This window comes from Anopheles cruzii, chromosome 2 (genome assembly GCF_943734635.1).
Source record: "Anopheles cruzii chromosome 2, idAnoCruzAS_RS32_06, whole genome shotgun sequence".
Taxonomy (NCBI): Eukaryota; Metazoa; Arthropoda; class Insecta; order Diptera; family Culicidae; genus Anopheles; species Anopheles cruzii.
Genome location: NC_069144.1, coordinates 40172735 through 40187257, shown reverse-complemented (window position 1 = coordinate 40187257; position 14523 = coordinate 40172735). Strand labels below are relative to the sequence as shown.

At 45.6% G+C, this 14523-nt stretch overlaps 6 protein-coding genes and 1 long non-coding RNA gene across 11 annotated transcripts; 4 read left to right on the top strand and 3 right to left on the bottom strand.

Annotated features, from left to right (window-relative positions):
- Positions 1-341: 341 nt before the first annotated feature.
- On the bottom strand, positions 342-6033 carry LOC128268929 (acyl-coenzyme A diphosphatase FITM2). Of its 5 annotated transcripts, none has more exons than XM_053006237.1 (3): positions 5630-5765; positions 4245-5557; positions 342-530 (listed from the first exon to the last, which is right to left on the bottom strand). In XM_053006237.1, exons 2-3 carry the CDS (start codon positions 5511-5513, stop codon positions 480-482), a joined length of 1320 nt encoding a protein of 439 aa, XP_052862197.1. In that variant the 5' UTR covers positions 5514-5557; positions 5630-5765; the 3' UTR covers positions 342-479. The 5 variants fall into 5 exon arrangements, with proteins under 5 accessions (XP_052862197.1, XP_052862195.1, XP_052862199.1 ...); XM_053006235.1 differs by lacking the exon at positions 342-530 and adding an exon at positions 5768-5859 and having other exon boundaries at positions 3373-5557; positions 5630-5691; XM_053006239.1 differs by lacking the exon at positions 342-530 and adding an exon at positions 3373-3782.
- Positions 1001-3824, top strand: LOC128268930 (ganglioside-induced differentiation-associated protein 1). The gene is made up of 4 exons (XM_053006240.1): positions 1001-1141; positions 1222-1402; positions 2155-2347; positions 2418-3824. The coding sequence occupies exons 2-4, from the start codon at positions 1313-1315 to the stop codon at positions 3077-3079; spliced, it is 945 nt and encodes a 314-aa protein (XP_052862200.1). The 5' UTR covers positions 1001-1141; positions 1222-1312; the 3' UTR covers positions 3080-3824.
- Positions 6034-6227: 194 nt separating the features above from the next.
- LOC128268114 (uncharacterized) lies at positions 6228-7469 on the top strand. The gene is made up of 2 exons (XR_008269128.1): positions 6228-6381; positions 6437-7469. It is a non-coding gene; the product is annotated as an uncharacterized LOC128268114 (long non-coding RNA).
- A 121-nt stretch (positions 7470-7590) lies between these two features.
- LOC128267471 (uncharacterized) lies at positions 7591-8939 on the top strand. The gene is made up of 5 exons (XM_053004308.1): positions 7591-7718; positions 7781-8144; positions 8234-8275; positions 8342-8426; positions 8497-8939. Exons 1-5 carry the CDS (start codon positions 7661-7663, stop codon positions 8782-8784), a joined length of 837 nt encoding a protein of 278 aa, XP_052860268.1. The 5' UTR covers positions 7591-7660; the 3' UTR covers positions 8785-8939.
- Positions 8940-9118: 179 nt separating this feature from the next.
- On the top strand, positions 9119-9969 carry LOC128267289 (39S ribosomal protein L54, mitochondrial). The gene is made up of 2 exons (XM_053004094.1): positions 9119-9329; positions 9403-9969. The coding sequence occupies exons 1-2, from the start codon at positions 9236-9238 to the stop codon at positions 9708-9710; spliced, it is 402 nt and encodes a 133-aa protein (XP_052860054.1). The 5' UTR covers positions 9119-9235; the 3' UTR covers positions 9711-9969.
- On the bottom strand, positions 9808-11198 carry LOC128279062 (uncharacterized). Its single transcript, XM_053017783.1, has 3 exons — positions 10275-11198; positions 9958-10059; positions 9808-9888 (listed from the first exon to the last, which is right to left on the bottom strand). The coding sequence occupies exons 1-3, from the start codon at positions 11196-11198 to the stop codon at positions 9808-9810; spliced, it is 1107 nt and encodes a 368-aa protein (XP_052873743.1).
- Positions 11199-11494: 296 nt separating this feature from the next.
- LOC128277690 (NADH dehydrogenase [ubiquinone] 1 alpha subcomplex subunit 8) lies at positions 11495-12609 on the bottom strand. The gene is made up of 3 exons (XM_053016187.1): positions 12276-12609; positions 11961-12136; positions 11495-11884 (listed from the first exon to the last, which is right to left on the bottom strand). Exons 1-3 carry the CDS (start codon positions 12402-12404, stop codon positions 11662-11664), a joined length of 528 nt encoding a protein of 175 aa, XP_052872147.1. The 5' UTR covers positions 12405-12609; the 3' UTR covers positions 11495-11661.
- Between the last annotated feature and the right edge of the window lie 1914 nt (positions 12610-14523).

Sequence of the window (14523 nt, the reverse complement as noted above, 5' to 3'; positions counted from 1 at the left end):
AGAGAGATGACACAATTAACACGATTCACCTTCCATCAACCCCTGACCGCAGACCAGACCGCCCGCACGCGGTGTAACAAAACCTAGAACACGACAAGGTGGTGATGTGTACGTAGTGTTATTGTTAAGGGAGCTGCAGTGATGAATGCATACTTTTACATCTAAAATAATTTCTTAATTTACCTTTAGTTTTTTTCTGTAGAAACACCCGGTGCAAAAGCAAAATATAGTTAATAAGTGCTTTTTGGGTTCGTGTAGATTTTTGTGCGTGCAATAAAACGAAAATATCTCATAACACTTGCTGGCATTCGTTTTTTATTCACATTCGCACGAAAAGTGTTTAGAAATTAGTAAATTCGATGTTACTTTCCCTCAACGGAGGGAGCGACATTTATCTTTCGTCACGGTCGGTGATGATTCTTTGGCAGAGAATATGCAACGGGTGCTTTGATCGTATTGCTATCCATGTTCCAGATGGCTCAACCGGAGGGATTTCTGCTGTCCATAATTTTGCAACGCTTTCCATTGCCCTGCGGAAAGACAGTAGATTGAACAAATTTCGTTTATTCAAGATGGATGGCTTTGAATCTATTATATTTACTACTGTTGAAGTGAAATATGCTAAGCAGATGCACTTTTTCTATGAAGTGAGATTTTATGTGTACCTCACAGGAAGCGATTAGTACACAAATGGAACAAAGAATGAAATGATGAGCGACGTGACTATAACTGTGCATAACGGCATTCAGCAACGGCGATAATGTATTTGTCTAGTTCCGATGATTCGACCATTTAAATTTCGGTTGTTCGGCAATATCTTGTTTTGTGTTTGGCTTCAGCTCGCTTGAAAGGAGAGCACTCGGAAGTGGCTTAGCATAGCCGGTGAGATCATGAATCGTTTGCCGACGACAACGATCAGCTGATGAGCGTACACGATAATCATCATCTGGTCGGTGGTCGCCACGATCAGTCTGTCTGTGGCCGGTGCGAGCGCTCGTCGTACCTTTGAGGCCTTTACCGATGGTCTGTTAGCACCTGGGCCCATTAATTTTGACGACATTGCGTATTGTTTGTTTCGCCCTGGACAACCCGGGGAAAAGCGGTACACACTCATCACAACTACATCAACGACGACTGCAACGTAGGAAAAGCATGTGATCGCGGTGGCTGACAAAAGCATAGCGCACTTTTCACTGGAGCGGCCATCATTCGTGTGTAAAGTTTATTCCATAGGTTCTGGAAGAGAATTATTCCTACAAAGTACAACAAGTTTCTGTAAGGGTGCTGGAACGTGCATTTTGTGCAATCGGAAATGACCGAGAGAAGGTTTAAACGGCCCAGCATCGCGGAGAATGATGGACTAATAATATACTGTAACCAGTACAGCTACTATTGCCAAAAGGTAGGTCCAAAACGAAAGTTTAGGTAATTTTACAATAGGCCCTCTACTCCGGCGAATCATAGGTGTTCCCGGAATTCCTTAAATCGCCGTATAAGGCGATTGTATAGTTTTGCCAGTCTGCGAATTACTCCGTAACGTTGTTTGCACTTCCTATTTACCAAACGGCTCGTAGTGGCGCATTGGCGCCTATTTGCCATGTTGCATAAGAATGATGAGGTTTTTACGAGTTTTCCTTTTTTTTCATAGCAAACCTACCATTCCAAAGCCGGCTTTTGTGCATTGTGGGGACTATATCGTGGTCTAGCCTGATCTAACAAAACGTTAGCAAAGTTTTTCTGTTCAATTTGGTTCTCAAAGTAGTATTAATTTGCTTTCGTGGATTAAGGTAATTGTTTAGATTTGAATCTATTCAGTGAGCTTAGAGCATTTCGGCAACTGGCAAAGAAGTAAAAACAAAAGTTTGTCCATATTCACAGACTGATCAAAGAAAAAATCTGTGTTCCATCGTTTCTGTTGCGTAGATCATGTGGTCAAACACGTTGTTGGGGACGAAATTTAATCACGCATCGCTGGCGCGCGCATTAGCTGATATTATCTACAATCCGAGTTCTCATTATGTACATTAGGATGCGACTGTTGAAGCATTATTTAAAGATAAGCGCGAGTCCGAAACGAATTTATCAACCGTCTAGTCCGCAACAAGAGCGCTCAAAGTTGCGTCAAAAACTATTTCATTGTGCTTCTCTATCTAGGTTCTGCAAGCGCTCCACGAGAAAGGCATTCGCTTCACGAAGTACGAAATCGATGTGACCAATGATGAGCATTTCTCCGAATGGTTTTTGGAGCTCAATCCCCGGGCCGAGCTACCGGTTTTGCAGAACGGTTTGCTGATCGTCCCTGGATCGAATCGTATCTTGGATTACCTGGAGGAGACGTATCCCAAAGGTACACTGCCAACCAGCTTCGTCCTTTCCGTTCCTCAGCATGTTTCTTTTTTAATCTTGATCCTGATCAGCCAAATCACTCCGAATGCCAAACGATGTGGATAAGCTAGTGCTCGGATTCCGCAAGACAATCGAAAGTCTGCCGATTGGGCTGATAACGATCGGTGCGTTCCTGCATCCGCATCACACGGGAAGCCCCAAGTTCCCCTTCGTGCTGCCAGTACGCCGGACAATTCTGGCGCGGGAGGAAACCCTTGTCGACCGTTTGCGCACTTATGCCAATGCTTATCCGGCCTTTCGCGAGGTTTTACTAAAGAAGGCAGATTTTCACGAGCGTAAGCGAAGCATAATTGAGAAGGAAGAGTATTTCTGCAAGCTGCTGAGCGCGCTGGACGAGTTTTTGACCGACGTCGAGCACTATTTGGATGGGCGCGATCCGGAGTGCGAATGGTTTTGCGGTACCGATACCATCACGATCGTCGACATTGGACTAGCGACACTTCTGAACAGGCTGTACGTACTCGGATTGGAAGAACGGTTTTGGAACGCTGGTCGCAGACCGCGAGTTGAGCAGTACTTCAACAGGATCTGCCAGCGGCCATCTTTCGTAAGTGTACTCCCCTCCAAGGTGTCCCTTTTGCGCACTGTGTGGGTCAATACGCCAACGGTTTACAAGGCCGGTCTGGCGGCTGCTTCATCTGTTCTTATCAGCTCAACGTTGCTGAAGAGGTAAACAGGGCCAAATGATTTCTTTTTTTCTCCAGTTCCGCCATTGTTCCTTTACCATTTTCATCATGCTAAATATTATGCAGCAGTCATGAAGTCACGTTAACGAATATTTTTGAATTTATATCGTTCCCCAACTGGATAAAAAATTAGCATATCAATTATTTGTAACATCGTATGTAAAGCCATGCGATCCAATAAGATTAAAACATTCACTTTGGTACATTACGTGCATTAACATAAACTTTCCGGAGAGATATTGGTTAAACGTAACAGAAACAAAAGACATTACACTTATAAATGGTCATGTATTTTTGGTCGTTCGAGGAATTTTATGGATTAACATCGCGAAAAATGTCAAACTTAACAAGAATCAATAACGAAAGAGAACAAACGTAAATACAACTTAAATACTTTATCCAACCCCGTTTGGAACACTCAAACCCTTCCCATTTCTAACGGTAAGATCGATCGATAGTCTAATAGTGCCATGGTACGCTAACAGATTCGTAAAGCAGCACGCTTTTTAAGAAAGTGTTCGGCTCACAATGCATGTTTGCTGCCCCCGCGGTCTCGTTACTCGAAAGGTGGTACCATAGTGTTAACAGTAACAAGGTAGTTAAACGGTGACGCGAGTTCTGGCGAATCCTGGTGCCCTTTGCCGAAGGCCGTTTCAGTCACGTTCGAAAGACTCACGGAATTCACGGTATCTGCAATCGAAGAAAGGGGTCACGTACGTATTTGCCAAATTGCCATCCGTTTTCACAGCAAATTTTCTACAAAGCTTTATTGCACTGGTTTAGCTTCCACTCCCGAAAAATATAAAATTTTGTGTCAACAATTTATGTACATTAATCTTAGATCACCCAAACCAAACAGCCAATTGCCAATAGCTGCTTTTGCTCATGATTGTCCGTTTCCCTCCACCGAATTCCGCTCCGCTGCCTGGTAACATGCAAACCCACGTTTCGCCCAAGTATACACCCTTTCGTTCAACTCGGTTAATTTACAGTGACGGAAATTATTGTTCAGCACAAACGACAATACACAACTAGGGACACTATTTACGATTCGAAACGTTCAAAGCGACTACGGTAGCGAGCGTATGAGGGATGGTTAAAGTCGGGGTTAACGTAGTTACTACTGCTACTAATGCCACCGCTGGTACCCACCCGTGACCCGAACAGATGCTGTTGGCTGTTGCTTCCAAACGATGCCTGACTACCGAGTGACGGTTCGAGGGGTGACGTTGCACCGCCAACGTTCGAGCTGGTGTTGTACGGTTGCCGGGCGGCATAGAGTGGCATACCCATGAACTTGGGAATATCCTTGTTGTTGCTAGTACTACCGCCGGCACCCGATGTCGTGGCTGAAGAGGATCCGGGCTGCAAAAAACTGGCCCTTCGTCTAAGCCCAACGAGTTCCGGTTTCACGTTGGTCTGGTAGTTGAACATTCCTTTGCCGACCGGATCGGGCAGCACGGTTGGCACTGGATACCAGGCGCGGTACGTGACGAACCACGAAACTACTGCAATGATACCACTCAGCACTTTCTCCACCATTCGATGGTGATAGAGCATCGTTCCCACGAGCATAACGTCCCAGAGAAGTTGCAGCATCGTCATACCGACGAACAGTAACCGAATGGTGGGTGTGAATCGATTATAAAAGTATTTGAGTGCCTTCAAATCGTCGTCCTTCAGCCCCTTGAGTGGATTGGCCGATTGAGATGTGTCATTACTGCTGCGGTTGTGCTCCTCATTGCGCAACAAATCTTTGATGCTCTCCCACCCAATGATCGGTCGCGCCTCCTCCATCAACACCAGACTGGAGTAGATCAGGATAAAGGCATGCCCAGATATGTCGAAACCGTTCCAAAAATGGCCGGCCTTTAGGCAAGCCGTCTTCGAATCAAAACCTCGGATACTACACCGTCCATAGCTGGACTCGATGACGTTGAACAGCTTAGTCCACACGAACCAAACCACGGTCGCTATTCCTAACCGTGGTAGATGATTCTTTAGCAGGCGCTGATTGTCACCGCAACAAAGCGTCACCGACGTCATTGCCAGATACGGAAACGAGAACAACAACGTCCAGGCCCAGCCCATTTTCACAAAGTAAACATTGAAGAGATTGTCTGTCCTCGCCAGGTAGGTCTTCGGGTAGGGCAAAAAGTCGCCGATCAGGGAGACGATGAACAAAGAGCCCAAGTACAAAGCCACCTTCAGGCCGGTGTCGAAGAAGATAATCTTTTTGCAGACGTGTAACACCATCATGGTGAACACTTCTTTGATCGAAGTAGGCGTTGCGGTTGGACGGGTTCCCTTTGCTTCGCTGCGAGCCGTCGTGTCGTTCAAACCTTGCCGGAAATTCATCTGTGGTCGGCTAGCATTTGATGCGTTCGATGGGGTGTGAATTGGTTTCCGCTTAGTTGCCATATTTATGTGTCGTTTCTGCTACTTCTATTGGACGCGCGCGACGACTGAAAAAACGGGGAGAAAATTTATGTGAATGTCAATTGTTTTGACGATACTGTTGGTCAGTGCAAAGATACCGGAAACTTGAAATGGTCGGCAAAAAATCGTACATAGACCCGTACGTATCGTACAGCAGGCGCTGATTTTTTAATGAGAAGCAAAAATTAATTTGAAATTAAAAATAAACACAGCCACATAAGCACACACACACTGACCACGGACTAACGGACTAATCCTAAGCAAGCGGAGCGGCAAGCGAGCGGAGCTCCATCCAGCTTTCGGCGCCCCTGTGTTCCAAAAATAAAAAGCCTATCCCACCCAACCAAAGGTCTTGGGCACACTTACATCACTTGTTTGGATCACCGCATTAACAGTTTACAACGAAACAATTTGCGATTATCGCAAAACACTGGCCGACGTGCGATGGAACAGCCAAACAGCCAAAATTCATACGTAATTGCTCGCCTTAATTAGAAAGTGTTGTTGTCGAATGTGCGAAAGCCTTTGCGTGAGAAGTGCAATTTCACCTTTCAGCTGTTGCTCACTTTGACAGCACGTGCGCGTCTGCGTTTGACAGCTTCTGTGCGGCCATTTTCGATTCACGATGCGATGCGTTTTTGCTGTCAATTAGACAGGTCAATGAACAGGTTCGTTCCTGTTTCGCATAGAAATTGTTTTCAGTCGGAAACATTGGAGATATTTCGGGAAATTATTGAGTTTTGCTGGAACGTTAACAGCCCAAACGTTACAAAGTCTAGCAAATTGTGCGATTCTCCACATAACCTAGTTTAACGTTACGTGATTAGTCAATTCTCATCGTTGGGCTACGGTTAGTAAGCTGCGCAAGAAACAACAGCAGAAGTAAATTGCATTTCATGTTTTAGGCACGTGAAAAGCAGAATCTAAGACCTTCGTTACTGGAGAGAGCGAATTGAGCAAAGCCCTGCGATGGATGGTCATCATTGGAAAGAATTGTTAGCCGGGTCAGCAGGCGTTCAACATGTCGGCGACGGTTCTTCATCAGCCACAATGTGGAACATGGCGGATGGGCAAGATCAATCACAGCAGTTGCAGGCAGCGAAAATGGTTGAAGCAATTCTATTTGCTCAACCTCAACCATCGCTGCGCCAGCCCTCGGTTGCAGCGTCGTTCGCACCCACTAATAGTGCAGGCGCACAATCGATGTTACACCAATTTATGGGGATGAATGAGCGAAGTCATTGCTATGAACAACAGCCGGAGTTTTTGGACCTTCTAAAACAAACGAAACATTTAGCGTTTCGCAAACGCACACAGCTAAAGAGACGCCCCAAACTCAGGCTCAGTAGCTTAATAGCTAAAATAATAGACGAAGAGCAAACGGGAGAACTAGGGAGCAGATATGAACCATCGCCAGGCGCCCGAATGCAACTTTTACGAGATCTCGGAGTTATGATTAAACTGGCCCATCAAAAAAAGATAAGTCCTCAGTCTCAACAGCGACTTTGTGAGGCAATGACAACAATGATAGGCAAAGCACCAACGAAAGCTAAACTTGAGAAGAAAAAGGAGAAAAAGGAGAAAAAGAAGCAACTAAGAGAAAATGAGAAGAAAGAGAAACAGAAGAAGAAAGGATTCGCAGGAAATTAAACAAAGAACCGCAGCAATGTTGGCAGTAAATTGTGTATCAGAATAGGGAACCGCGGAAGGATGCTGTTCACCAAAACACAATCGATTACAAATACATTGAGTGGTTGAATGTTTACAGTAGTGTGCGTGCTTAATTCTTTAATATCAGCTTCGAACCAGCCATTGTAGCTGCCGAGGAATCTATTCGGACGGTGCGTGACATGAATGGCCAAATGCTTCGCTCGATTATATTATTTCCTTGTGGCGCTATCGGTACCAATAAAGAGCGATGAACAATTGCTTTCCTGACGCTCCGGCTTTTATCTATGAGACACAAAACCACGACCACAGCAGCAGCTGTCAAACAAATTTCATGCACGGGTTATCGAAATCACTGCTGTCAATATTTTTGCGAAACACTTCATTCAGAACCAAATTGGGATTCACCGCCGCGCGCAATATGTTCCTTCGTTCGTAGGCTTTGGGATACTCGGTGCAAAATGTTTCGTTGCTTCTTAGTTTGTTTGGCTCTGATTGGTTATGCTCACGGTGCTGAAGGTAAGATTGGCGTTCCGATGTGGATTCCGTGTGATTCCATTGTGTTCTTCACACCTACACAGAATGGAAAGGATCATGGTTTCCCAAAGCTCCAGCGGACTTAGCATCGGAAGCGAGTGGACCGATCAAAGGCTCTCCGAATGCAATCGCAAACGATGAGGGGACTAAAATTAAGGGCTCCGAGCGTGTGGCGATGGGAATAGCAAATCCGGAGTGTGACGACGCAAAACATGGGCTGGAGATTGATTTCGATCCGTACAACATTACGCATTCGCCGGTGTATATGTGCCTGGAACCGAAGGCTGACTACAAAGGTGATTATAATATGGACGCCGTCATTACGGAGCGCCTTGTGCCACCGGCGTACGTGGCCAATCACAAGTGCATGAACAGCAGCATAGAGTACCCGGAGCGGATACCAACGTAGTAAGTGCGGTGTGTGGGACTGACACCGAGCACCTCAATCAGTGCCACTTAAGCATGATTGATTAAATCAATTTTGTTTTATCGTACAGCGGAACTCATCGCCCCCTTTGGCCAAGATACGGGGAGTATCGGTATGTTTGAACAGATGCGTAATTATGTGAAAGAAAAACCATTCTCAACATCCATTTACTCTACAGATACGTTCCACCACAGCGGTGGCTGCACAGCAGCGAACACGGTGCCGTCGTTGCTCTCTACCACCCGTGCGCAAACAAGCAACAGGTACGACGGCCCGAACCGCTTCTCGCAAGAAGTACAATAAGTCGATTGTATTTTTTCCGCTGATTCCTAGGTTGATGAAATGAAGCAAATAGTTAAGAGATGCCTTTACCGTCACATTATAACCCCGTCGCTGCGACCGAGTCGGGATCGTCCGTTCGTGCTTGTAACGTGGCACGCGACACTGGAATTTTCCGTCCTCGTTCGAAACATTGTGGAGTCATTTATCGAGAAGTACGCCCTCAAGGGTCCCGAGCAAACATACCGCGACGGTCAGTACGACCATCTATTGCTCAACCCAGCACAGGTTGTTTCAACTATAGACGACAGTGTTTTATGCCCCAAGAAACAACGGGACTAAACAGTGGGTCGAATATTGCTTTCCATCTCTCGCTTGCCATCCCTTGCGCATTCGCGGTATCGGGATTGAGGGTTTTTTATTGTAACGGACATCAATGTGATATATTTTAACCGTAAATGATGGTGCAAAATAAACAATTCAATCTGAAGGGCTAAATACAAGAATGTTATTTTTTGCATGTTGAATTCAACTCTCAGAAGAATCTTTCAAAATAAAGTGAACAAATTCCTGTGGAGTAGCTGATGGACTTATGCACCTTGGCTATTTCATGCTGAGCTCCAACTCTACAGACCTTGGTTAATTGACGTTTCATTGAAAAACAACACGAGACGTGCAAAACCATAACACAAACCCGGCACAAATATTGAACGGTGGGAATATAATATTGTGTAAAGATTAAAACGTAATCATATACTAGATTCTGTACTAAGCTCAGTTTGTGGGCAGTAAAATGAATTTGTGGTTTTCAACTGTGTTGCCACTCTTCAAACGTAGTTTAGCAATACAAAGTGCAGTGAGAAATTATGCAACAGCAAAGCCAGGCGGTAAAGTAACCCATCCAAATGGAATCCTTCGACCTCAGAATGTTAAAACGGTGCTCTACTCGATCTGTTCCAGGTGCGCTCGGTGGCTCGAAGAAGAAAAAACTCGGAAAGCTTGGACCGGTGGTGGAGAAAAAAGTAATTCCGGTCGAAACGGACGTAAACCGGCTGGTGAATTATGTGTGCGGAAGCAATATTCTTAAGCAGGGGGAAGACGTTAAACTAAAACCCAATTCAGAGTATCCGGAATGGCTATGGTCAATACACGTTGGCGCTCCCCTTACGCTAGAGCAGTTAGACCCAGACACCAAAGCATATTGGCGCAAACTCCGGCGATTGGCACTGCAGCGCAATAACAAATTAGCGAAGCTGAAAAAGTTTTAGTCCAGTGTACAGATATTTACTTTTATTGTTCAAAAGTAATATGTTTTCTTAGAAAAGAGTAAAGATACAAAAAATATGTTCAACGCAATGATAGTTATCAGTGCACTTCAGTTTGACTGTATTCAAATTCGCGAAACTGCATCAGAATCACCAAATAGGTTACGATGGCTGCCAACGTCTGTGGATGAAACGACGGACCAATGAACAATTCGAACGGTTCATCGGATAAATATGAGCAAATACTTACACTGAAATAAAAGTTCATATCCATATTGAAAAGACCCAACGGAGCGATCGATTCCATGCCCTTCATCATCAAATTCTTGTAGTTAACGGCATCCATAATATACTGTAAAACCGAACACAGGTTTTATCGACTGTGAGCGAAAAGCATTTGGACGATCGCGCTACAAGATCCTCACCATGTCAGCTGTTGATGTTTCGGCAAGATCATATTGAACCCTTTGGATTATGCGCGCTAAGCTTTGTGTCTGCAAAACAGATTTCAACTTCGCATGAGAACTAATGTAGCATGATCCATTTTGTGCTCAAGGCCGTGGCTACCTCCTCGTGCAGGTTCGAGGTATGATAACAAATCATCAGCAGAGCCCCTAGCAGTGAAAAGAACCCCATTGACTCCGTCACTCGACAGTAGATTTGAAGCCACTCGTCGTGCGTTGAGAGGAGCACTTTGTTTAAATTGACGTAAAAAATAGAAAACGACACAAGAAACGTGTTCAACGTAATCACGAGCAGCTGAAGCTCGAACGCACAGCAAAAGGCACGCTTGCGTTCGATCAGTATCAGCACACGGTTAAAGTAGCATTCGTTCGTACGCCACCAATTGCGATCGGTTTTGGCCGGAGAGCAACAGCCCGAGCAATCGTTCCTTCGGGTTGTTTCAAGATCTTCACAGTCCAGCTGAACCGTACGGCGGATGACGGCCAGTACGCAGGCGTAATAAAGCGCCGTCATTACGGTGACCATCTCAGTGAAGTAAAACATCACGTAAAACGTTAGCTCAGGTAGCTCTTCGTTGTACAACACCACGTAGGTATACTGATTGAGCTCGTAGTTGGTGTAATGCGACGTAAACAGAACCAGCACGATGATCGAGCCATAGAATGGGGATATCTTTCGTCTTAGCATGTATCGTTCCGAATTCTTAATCGATGCAAGGCAATCGTTTAGCAGTTGCACCTGCGTCCCGCTGGAGTGCAAGTAGTTTAGAAGCAAGCTAATATTCATCGTTGCGACCGTTGTCATGAGTCGACCGTAAAACACTACACCCTGCACAGAGGAAATGGTTAGTAAAATATTGCTTTTGCCAATCAGCACTATGTACAGCAGCACAACGTTGGGCAAAATCAGGTGGACGCACAGTTTCCGTATGGTCCCGGACACTTCGCGGCAAGTAAATGTGGCCGTCGTTGCATCGTAGCGAAAATTGATCACACCAAGAATGTAGAATAAATTGAAATGCTTCATTGTAATGGCTCGTGTCAATGTGCGCTCTAAACTGAGCAGTCTTGTTTTGAAATGCACAAAGGGTGCAGCGTCCGCAGTGGTCTGTCGGTCTCCGGCCCACAGGACTCGTCAAGATAAATAGCACGATAAGAAAATAATAGCCGGTGCTGTCATTCATTTTCGCGGAGCAAATAGTGGCCTGCCCAAAATAAATACTTTTGAAAATACCCCTTGGGAGTGTTATATTACGGCCGTAGCCCGGTAAACGGTATTCTTTCGTTTCATTCAAATGGAAGTTTACCGCCAACGAAAGCATGTCCATTGTATTAAGCAACGCTTTACTGTAGCTAAAGAAACGATTCCGATGATGTTTGCTAACAATGCCCGGTTCTCGGGGTCGGTTCGCGCTTCCGAACACACACATCATCGCTTATCTACACCACCAGCCACGATCCATCTTCGTCCTCCGTTCGCACCTTCATCATTAGTTCAACCAGTGGAACCGTGAACCATACTTTGCCGGCTCCCTTGGATAGTCTTCCGGCAGCCCTGGGGTGGCATCGGGATACACGGTCTTTTCCTTCTTCGGCGGCGGTGGACGCTCGGTGGCGTGAACCTTTGCACGACAGAAATAACCAAAGTCGGGACGTTCCAGCTCCATATTGTCCAGCACACACTTATCGTACACTCCTTGTGTTTTGCGGCAGCTGCAGCGATAACCGTGGGTAGAGAAAACTTAGGCTTAGAAACGGTAGTGACCACCAACGAACAATCTGAACTCACTGCTTGAACGCCAAATCGCCGCTGCTCATGTCCAAACAGTTTGCGTACTGCGTAAACTCTTGGGCGCAGGTTTTTTTCAATTTCCGGAAAAACTCAAACGCACAGCTGGTCACCGCCTTGCCCTCGTTGATACAAGCTCTCGGATCGTCCAGCTCCTGGCGACATAACATGAACTCCTAAAATGTAAACAAAACTCGCGAATTTAACGAGGATTATATGTTGTGATTGACAAATTACATAACAAACTCCGCGGACAAAACGTTCCAAAGTCGCTCGGGAATGGCTTTGGTAAAGGGCGTTACCAAGTTTACTTACATTATTCTGCGCCTCGCAATGCTTGCCCAGATGAAAAGCACCGGCCCGAAGAGCTGGACCAGAGAGATTGATTTCCGGCACGGTGAGTTCTTCCTCCGGCGGAAGGTAGGTATCCTTCGTAATAACCATGGCGCAGCAGAACGTAAGAAGCTCGCTTCCCCGACCGGTTCTTCAACTTTCGTTCCTATCGGCCGTTTAACGGATCGCTCTGGCCTCCGTGCGGGAAAATCCGGAAGAAAATCGCACCGAGCGAGGTCCTAAATCCTTTGGCCAGCTGAGCGGATGAATGAAAATTTTAAGCTCTCTGGCTCCTTTTCTTCAAAACACCAATCTGACAGCCGCCGCGATTGCATAAAAACGTCAACTTTGTTATGAAGCCCTTCTGAAACGTCACTCCTAATGCCCCTGCGGAAATGGTTCCGATTGAAAACGTTCAGCGTTCAAAATCGTTCAACCGTTGCTGTCTTCACAGATGAGACTTTCATCTTTTATTAAAAGCATCATGAAATTTCTACACATAATGCAACCTTCTTGCGAATAGCACCAATTTCATGACATAAAGAAAACCTTTGCAATGTTTGTGCCATATTCATGATGATGATGATGTTTATGGATTTTGCCATACAAAATTATTGTTTTGCATAAATGACGGTCGGGTTACATAAATCAATTTTACGGGAAACGAAACGTCTTTCCGCATAACGATTCGGATCAAACTACATCTCTCATGTCCGATCGCTTTCGTCCCGTGGGAGGCAACTCATATGAGTCGCGTTCGCGATGTAGACACATTATTTCACGTTTGTGCGACCCACTTGCTGTTATTGCTTTGTCTATTGTGTTATCTTCATCGACAGCATTGTTGTGCCGTACCGAGCCGTACCATAATCGTTGTGCGCCGTACGCTGCGCACGTGTCTCTAGCACATCAATGCAAACTCAGAAAGCATTTACGACACATGGAAGAGCCAAAAAGGAGACAACAAAGCTGAGTCAAAAAATCAAAATAAACAATAGACTCTCCAGTACACACACACATTAGCATATGAAACGGTAGCTTTACAATATTAAGTAAAATGTGGTTTTTTCTACTTCACATATGCTTCTTGTAACTACAAATATGGAGCACCGTGTCTCCGTTGGGTACGGAGGGTCCAAAAATAACCTTCCCAGGACCGCGCGTTCGAAGAAACGGCCGGCCGGTCGGTATTGAAACAAGATCCGGAAATAAGCAATAGAGAGCAGCGCGGTACCGCTGTAGATGACACACAAGATTGACTTGCCTCAATCATGAAAGATAATCTCGGTCCCGTCACTGCGCCAACGAGCCAGATTGGATCGAAAACTAGTGGGGCCAAAACTCAAGTAATGCAGCTGGTCGCGGTGGCTGCCATTTCTGTACCATTTCAGTCAATTACTTACTTATCATTCGGAGCGCACTGGCGCGGCCGCACATTGATATGAGCCTCGTGATCAGCGCGAGTATGAGCGATCGCGCCGTGTCACATACGCAATCGCACGGCCGACGGACCTCAGTGCAATGTGCAGCGGCCCTCGGGTACATCACGACCCGCTACCGATTCCCTGTTGGGTTGCGACGGGGCGGAATGTTATCATTAGAGCTGGAAGTAAGACTTTTTAGAAAGTTTTCCCAGCCCGGCAAACTTACCAGGCCTCAGCTGAGGAGCACGAAGGCGCCGGGATATGTTTTAAAGATGTACCACTTATTTTCATCATGGCTAGCAGAGATTTTATCTTAAACTTTGTATGCGTAATAAATTGATTAAGCGTGCAATAGAAATAATTCATTTTACGTTCAACACAAAGATAATAAATTTAATCGAACCTTCAATGGAACGTGCCACAAAGGATTAAAATTGCCAGCAACAAAAACACATTCCACGGCTCATTTCGAACCGATCGGCGGGCGGGGCGTTAGAGTCACATTAACATCCGCTTTATTGCACCCATCAAGCGCAAATAAAATGAATAATGCCGAAATGAAACACTACCAAAAGCGCCATCGACGCGATAATTTTCACGCCATCTCGCCACCGTGCGGTGAGTGCAAATGCGTTGTTTTGGTTTGCTCGTTCTCACGGCCCGCCATTTTGGACCCCGCGCGCTGAACCTGTGATCTGTGACGGACGCGAGTGATTTGAATACACTAAAGTGTCGACCCGTCTCGAAATGGGCAAATAATTCGGATTCATACTGCCGACAGCCGGACTTGTCTTCCTGCGCCATCT